At 44.4% G+C, this 7,659-nt stretch overlaps 1 protein-coding gene across 1 annotated transcript; it reads left to right on the forward strand.

Moving 5' to 3' along the window:
* The first annotated feature begins 5,372 nt into the window (after positions 1–5,372).
* LOC103716377 (transcription factor MYB106-like) lies at positions 5,373–7,659 on the forward strand. Its single transcript, XM_008804346.6, has 3 exons — positions 5,373–5,744; positions 5,856–5,985; positions 6,259–7,659. Exons 1-3 carry the CDS (start codon positions 5,612–5,614, stop codon positions 7,160–7,162), a joined length of 1,167 nt encoding a protein of 388 aa, XP_008802568.1. The 5' UTR covers positions 5,373–5,611; the 3' UTR covers positions 7,163–7,659.

Here is a 7,659-nt window from a genome sequence, read left to right on the forward strand (position 1 = left end):
CACATTATATATACTTATATTTATATTGTACATACTTATACTAATATTTATACATAGTTATATTCTCCATGCATACAACTATGTTATTCTTACACACATTTATATCTGCATGTACATAATTACGGTTTATAAAAGAAAATAGATATGTATAACTATAAGGGACTAAAAAATAAAAAAAATTTTGAAATTTCAGATGAGTGTAAAAATTCCAATTAATAGGAACTAGAAGTTATAATCCGATCGATGGAGCCAATGACTATCAATTTACTTAATAATTTTTTTAAATTAATATAAAAATTATATAAAATATTATGGCTATTCATAAAAAAATGTTTTTTTTTTTTTTTTTTTGGGGGGGGGGGGGGGGGGGGGAGACAAGTTATATTACCCTCCTAGATCTCGTCAATCTTTTTGTGCGAGGAGGGTTACGTTTTGGGCTGCTTTCTCTATTTATTGCATAGTACGTACGTAGCAGCGTTGCAGATGATCGATCATGGTGTTTACCCGCTCATGATTCGATTGTATGATTCTAACTAGCAGCAAAATAGGTGGCCTGCCACGTACCAATTTCGAGGTTAAGTAGCCTGCTCTTAGGCGGAGGCCACCATCACTCTCTAGTCTTGACTACTGCGTAAAACTTGGGGCAAGATGGCCCTTAATTCATTGAGCCCCATCCAAATTTAAGGATGGTCCTTCACGATGCCATTTAATACCAAATTTACGGACGGGTTGTCATTCCAAGCTTCAACCCAATATTAACACCGCGCAATACCATATTTTTTTTATATTTGTTTTGGTATCCGGATCGGTGCCTTTCCCACAACAACGAAGGTGGAATGACCATGTCGATCGATCTCATTTTGGTCTTCCCTCACCCCAAATAAATGAGGGTCTTGATGTAAAGGTCCCATACTGCATGCGTAGACCAATGTCATGGATTCAAGCTCAGACTATTCAACCAAGAAAAGGGGGCAGTCCTAAAACCAACTTGTGTCAACTTTCTCATCGAAAATGGCTGTTTTAGTCCATTTCAAAATAATTCTTTCTATTGTCTATTGTACAATTGTGGGACTCCCCACCCTCCAACGTTCGATCTAATTTCTGTTAAAAAGGAGGGTGCATTCTGGCTAGCTTCTGAAGTTTAGTTGCTCTTTCCCAGTTGCTTCATACTCGCCAGAAAGTACAGTGGAGTCATAATTCCCCTCTCTCTCATAAAAAAAGAAAAGAAAAGAAAAGAAAAACATTTGTTTGAACTCAGAACTAAACTGAGGGTCCAAAGGCAAGAAATATATTCTTATGGTTCATTTAAGTAGCAGGTACGTGTTATTTGAAGGCATCTTTCATGAAGGCGTGGTTTGTTTTGTTTGAAAGTTTAGTTCTACCTAAGATCTCTAATTGGTGATTTGGTGTTGGTCCATGGTGGCCACGATTAGGTTATCAGTAGCTCGAGTCCTAAGAAACTAAAGCATTTCAAACCAACTAACCAAGCTCAGACAATCCTTAGCAGTTGTATGGCTATTTAAGATGCTTTAGCTCGGCCTGACGAATCTAAACCAAGGTTAACTTTGACTATTCTGAAAGATAATGATCAAAAAATCAACTTGTTTAAAGTATCTTATAAATAAGAAAGCCTATTTAATTAGGCCTGAGGTGCCTTGAAGTAGGTTAGCGAAGAGATTACTGAAAAACAGGTCTTGTTCTCTCTCCGCTTTTTTCAAGTTCGTTTGGTTTTGGAGGAGAAAAATCATTTGTTCAAAGTCCTTCGGTGTTAGCACCCGAGTTAGATGTACAGGAGTGGAACTGGGATAAGGACAGAACAATGGCTCCAGCATTAATTAATTAATGGACTTATGGTGCCACAGGTAGTTTTCATAGTCCCTAGGAATTGAAATTGTCTTTCTTTGTCAAAGAATCTCATTTAGTTTCTTTCACCTAGCAGATGAGATTTCCATTCCAATGTCCACAAGGAGGGTTATATATATATATTCTAGTGGCTGCATCTTTCTTTATTGCGAGGTGGTTTTTGCACTCGTAGTCATTGAGGTATTTAATCTACGCAGCAAATAAATTTAATCTACGCTGCAACACAGTAAGTTCACCTTCGAGATCTTGTATTTGGGTAAGGAAACCACATTCATGCTGCTTATTTACTTTTTTATAAGTTAATGAAACCAGTTCATGGATTTTGAAATATATAAATAGAGAGAGAGAGAGCGCGAGGGTGCAGAAGCGGGGGAGCTGGCCAACGGATCATAGGGAGTTAAGGAGGGCGACCCCCCCTGTCTCCCTCGTGGAAAAGTATGCATGATGTCGAGCCTTTTGAGTCCCTTTCCACGCTGCGTGAGTACTGCACACAATATTAGCATGTGTCTTCCTTATTTCGTGCCTTCCTCCTTTTGTCCGCTCAGAACTTTTCTATTTTTCTTAACATAAATTCTATCACCCATATGCTTGTTCTCAGCAATTTTTATATTGCCACAAAATCCTTATTATCCTAACAAGCTAGAAGTACTGAGATATATAACAGGGTTCCAACCAACTAATCACTATTCACTATAGAAAAAGTAATCTTTTCCGACGTTTTTTACGTTCTTTACCGACGCTTATAAACATCGGTAAAGATCCGCCCGAAGCTACTCAAAGCATCGCCGAAGTGTCGGCGATACCTGAGTGGAAAAAGTTTTTTCCGACACTTTTAAAATGCATTGTAAAATGTTAGTTTTTAGCGACACTTTCTAGGAACGCTTAAAAGCGTCGCTTTAGCCTTAAATTTTTTTTAAAAAAATTATTTTCTTCAGTAGACAAGCCGCCGGCGCGAGGATGAAGACGAAGACACATCGGAGCTCGATCTCTCAGTGGCCGTCCTAACCTCGGCTTCCATGCCAAAAAAGTGGAGATCCTAAGGCCACCATCTAGCATCTAGCATCTGAGAAGGGAAGAAAGTGGAAAACGGAAGTAAAAGAAGAGAAAAAAAAAAGGAAAGAACCTGCCGAGAAGCATCTAGCATCCGAATAGAGACCCATCATCCACGAGCACCGTCGGATCTCCGCCCACCATGCTAGGTCCGTCCTGCGATCGGATCCAAGAAAAAACTTAGACCTAGATTTAGGGCAAGAGGGAAGAGGTCGACGAGATGGGGATGATCGAAAGAAATTTCACCTGCTCTAAGAAGATAAATCGGATACCCATCTTCACCGGTTGCAGAGCTCTACCTCTCCTAGCAGCGGCGGAGGCCGGGGTCCTCATAGTGTTGGCGCCAGACTCGCTGCATACGAAGGAGAAGCTTTCCCCCTTCCCATTACCACCGGAAGATTTGTTGCCGAAACTCTCCCAAAACCCTAGATATCGCTCCAACAACGCTTTAAAAAGAGGAGAAGGAGGAGGAGACCTACCTTAGACGAGGGCGAGATCGATGGCGGTGGAGAAGCGGAGCGGAGCATGCCGATCGGGACTCGGGATGGAGGTGAGAGAGCGGGGGGAGGTGGTGGATTGATGTCGGCGCCGAAGGAAGGAGGAGAGGAGAGGAGACGAGAGGTGGTGAATGAGAGATTGATGAGGCGGAGAAGAGGAGAGATTGATGTTGGCACAGGGCAGATAGGGCATCGATCGAGACTAAGGAGATGGGCGACGACGTTTTTAAGCGTCGTCGATTCTTAAGATTTACCGACGCTTTTTAGAAGCGTTGGTAAGGTTTGGCACTGAACCAAAATTTCTCGTTGCTTCTCGCTAGCATCGGAAAAAAAACATTGAAAAAGCTCAGATTTCCTGCAGTGAATTGAGGGTAGTTGGCTCAAGTTAGAAATTTTGTTCTAGAATGGTGATGACTAAAATTTGCAGCGCATGCAGCGTAACATATTTAATCTACTGCAGGTCTGTTAGGATGTAGTTTCTCTTATTGAGAGAGAGATGGAATGGTAAGTTTTAACGACGCGTCAGTCCTCAACCCCACTTTTCAAAGTCCCTACCCATGCATGCTGGTGCTCCAATTTCTCTCCCTTTGTGCCATTCCCAATTCTAACTAGGACTCCCACTGGTTTGAGATACCACAGATCATGTCTTTGTGCATGTAAGCAAATGAAACACAGCGCTCAGGATATCCCTTCTGATTTACATAACCAATATTTTGAAGTCTATAAACATTACCATCAAGCTGCAGCAGCAAATTTCCGATGACCTGTGAGGGTGCCAATCATTCTAAATAAGTTACATTGCTCTCTCTCTCTCTCTCTCTCTCTCTCTCTCTCTCTCTCTCTCTCTCTCTCAGAGTAACACAAATAAGGCAGCAAGGAATAGCCCTCGCCCAATAACCCTAAACCATTCCCCATAGAGCGAGAAAGATGTCCTCATTGAACCGGCAAGGGCAAAAGTGTCGTATCGCATGTAACTGATATAGCATGGATAAATTAGTCTATGCCAATTCGCGTGGGTTGGTGCGGGTCGTTTGAATGGTCCCTATCGTACCCAAAAAGTAAAAAAAGCGGAAGGCCTCCATAACTCTCATCTGGATAAGAGTGGATGTCACATTGTTATCTTCTCATGAAGGACCCGATTCTGCCAATTTACAAGACCAGCTAAATTCTTAGATATAATTATGAGATCCGTACATACGTGTATTTAGTCCCATATTAGTTATTCGCTGGATAGATCTTGGGTACTTATACAGGATCAAGAAATCCAAATAATACCTTCTGGCTAGCCATTTTAGGTGAGATTATAGGTTGTGACAAATATTATCAGAGCGAACTCAGCTCATAACTTATATGGACTAGGAGACACTGTAGCACGGATCCATTGGGGCTGATTACGTACGAGCCGAACATAGTGTTTGTGATTAGATTTGAATGGATTTGAACTTTTAGCCTGACGAGAACGTCAGAACTTGAACGAAGAGAGTATGTGAGGATCCGTGTAGGCGTGTATTTAGTCCCACATCGGTTATTCGCTGGATAGATCTTGGGTTCTTATACAGGATCAAAGAACCCAACTAATACCTTCTGACTGGCCATTTTGAATGAGGTCCTGAATTGTGACAATAATTAGATCATTTTTGTTTGCTGCTCAGACCGAAGCATACAGTGAAATCTAAATATCTTGGGCTGTGCATGATCTGTATCACTATGGCTCCGTGCACCATCAAACAAGAGCAGCCGCTCTCACAAACCCGACGCCCACGAGCCGGCCCGTTTGTGAAACAACAATGGAGTTGAATATCTGGTCAGCTGATGCCTTTGCCTGAAGATGTCTCAATCTAACCTTAGAGAGTGGAGACCATGGGGAATTCAAAGAACCTTGATCGTGAAATTAGAGTAATTCTGGCTGGTAGCTCTTTAACTACCAGAAGGGCAGCTTGGTCATGGCCACTCCAAGAAAATTTATATCTTTGCCATTTATGTTGCTGACCTTTCTTCCTTCCCTGCCCGTCTCTCTCTCTCTATTTATCCTTGCACTCCTGTGTCACTTTCTGTGCCATTTTATATTTCACACATAAACTCGCCGGACTCACTGAAATGTCGTTGCTTTGATAAGAATCTCTTCTTCTTGCATGCCGCTGCTATAGAGTTAAAGGTCTCTTAAGACCTTGAGAGCCTCGTGGGTGAGAGGAGGATCTCGGATGGGCCGATCGCCATGCTGCGAGAAGGAAGGCCTGAAGAAAGGGCCGTGGACACCGGAGGAGGACCAGAAGCTCCTGGCCTGCATCGAGGAGCACGGCCATGGGAGCTGGCGAGCATTGCCTGCGAAAGCCGGTGAGTGGAGTGCCCTTTGGGGTGTTTCTTGTGGTTGTGATGCAAATATAAGCGCTAGCGGATTATTGTAATCATTCGAGTTGAACTAACTCTTCTTTTCCACACGGCCAGGACTTCAGAGGTGTGGGAAGAGCTGCAGATTGAGGTGGACAAATTATCTAAGGCCTGATATCAAGAGGGGGAAGTTCAGCATGCAGGAAGAGCAGACCATCATTCAGCTTCATGCTCTTCTTGGAAACAGGTGACCACGGCTGCGATTAATTGCCAGCAACACCAGTGCATGCATCTGCATCACATCCCCCCCTCACAAAGCTTGATGGATCAGTACAGTTCTATATCAGTTTTAAGCTGCGAATTAACGCGTAAAAGATCTGGATGTTTGTCACTGAAATAACATCAATTATTTTAGTTCAAACCTAAGTGAAGCCATGCATCTTTCTCCATGATAGTTCTGTGTTTTAATTTAAAAAATTTCATTCAGAGGAGTTCGACTTCCTTTCTTTAATTGCTTCAGGTGGTCCGCAATAGCCACCCATCTACCCAAGCGAACTGACAATGAGATCAAGAACTACTGGAACACCCATCTCAAGAAGCGGCTGGCCAAGATGGGGATCGATCCGGTGACCCACAAGCCTAAGAGCGACGCTCTCAGCTCCTGCGACGGCCAGCCCAGGAGCGCCGCCAACCTCAGCCACATGGCTCAGTGGGAGAGCGCCCGCCTCGAAGCCGAGGCCCGCCTCGTCCGGGAATCCAGACTTCGTGCCACCCCGCCTTTCCAACCGCAGTCACCCTCTTCCTCTGCCCCTCCGCCTCCTCCTCCGCCGCCAGGCAGCGACTCGGTGGCTCCCCCGGCGCCGCCTCTTGATGCCCTCCGGGCATGGCAAGGAGCCTGGTCCAGCAAACCCACCACTGGAAATCCAGGCGGAAGGATCGATCTCGAGTCGCCAACATCCACCGGGAGCTTCTCGGAGAACGCCCTGCCGATCGCAAGCAGCGGGGTAATGGATGCCAATTCCACAACGTGCCATGAAGGACCAGGTCAGGAATTGGAAGAGGAGCAAGATCTGGAGTGGAAGTGCTTCGAGAGGCAGCCACTTCGAATGCCGGACACCAAAGATCATAGGATGGATAGCTTCGCCAGCTTTTCGATGGACACCACGTCGATCTTTGGTGGGGACTCCTCCTCGTGGCTCCCGGAGTCTTCCGGTGGGGAATTCGATGCAGGGTTCCCTGGCATGCTGGAGAATTCCGATGACCGGAATTCTTCGGATGGGTGTGGGGACTCTAATTACAATGCGGAGGGTGGCAGCTGCGCGGAAGAGGATGGGGAGGAAGGGGACGAGGACGAGAACTATTGGAACAGAATTCTTAACTTGGTGAACTCGGCATCCCCCTCGAGTTCGCCGCCCATGTTCTAGAAACGGGGTATCGACGAGATTTGGACTGGATTGGCAAAGAAGACTTCCAGTCCTCCCTCCGTAAAGAACTTTTTAGCATGCTTTTCTCTGCTCTGAAAACTAGCCGTTTATTTCAGCCAAAAAAAAAAAAAACTAGCCGTTTAGCTCTAAACCACTCCGAGACAACTCGGTTTGGTTCATCTGCTTCTCCTCCGAGTCTGCTCGGTTCGGTTGACATTTCACCCCCCCCAGCCAAAGTTTATGCATGGATATTGCAGGCTGAGGAAATCTCTCTGCAAGAAGAAAGAATAATGAGTCCGACTGATTGTCCTGTTGTTGTGATGTTGGCTTCAGCTCCTGGGGGGAATTATATATTATTTTGAGTAATAAGAGTGAGAATTGTTATAGTATTAGTATTTTCTATGCATGTTCATTAGTAGTTTGGCTTGGTGTGTCATTTTGTGTAAAAGGAAAGAACCTTGTTGAATGATCAAGTTCTTCACTTTGTTCGTTGGTTC

Source organism: Phoenix dactylifera, chromosome 15 (genome assembly GCF_051530095.1).
Source record: "Phoenix dactylifera cultivar Ajwa chromosome 15, Ajwa_hap1_PhDact_Kaust_v1.1, whole genome shotgun sequence".
Taxonomy (NCBI): domain Eukaryota; kingdom Viridiplantae; phylum Streptophyta; class Magnoliopsida; order Arecales; family Arecaceae; genus Phoenix; species Phoenix dactylifera.

Coding starts and splice junctions, on each gene's coding strand:
- LOC103716377 (XM_008804346.6), top strand. CDS start 5,612: ATGGGCCGATCGCCATGCTGCGAGAAGGAAGGCCTGAAGAAAGGGCCG. Junction 5,745..5,855: donor AGCATTGCCTGCGAAAGCCG/GTGAGTGGAGTG, acceptor CCACACGGCCAG/GACTTCAGAGGTGTGGGAAG. Junction 5,986..6,258: donor CATGCTCTTCTTGGAAACAG/GTGACCACGGCT, acceptor TAATTGCTTCAG/GTGGTCCGCAATAGCCACCC.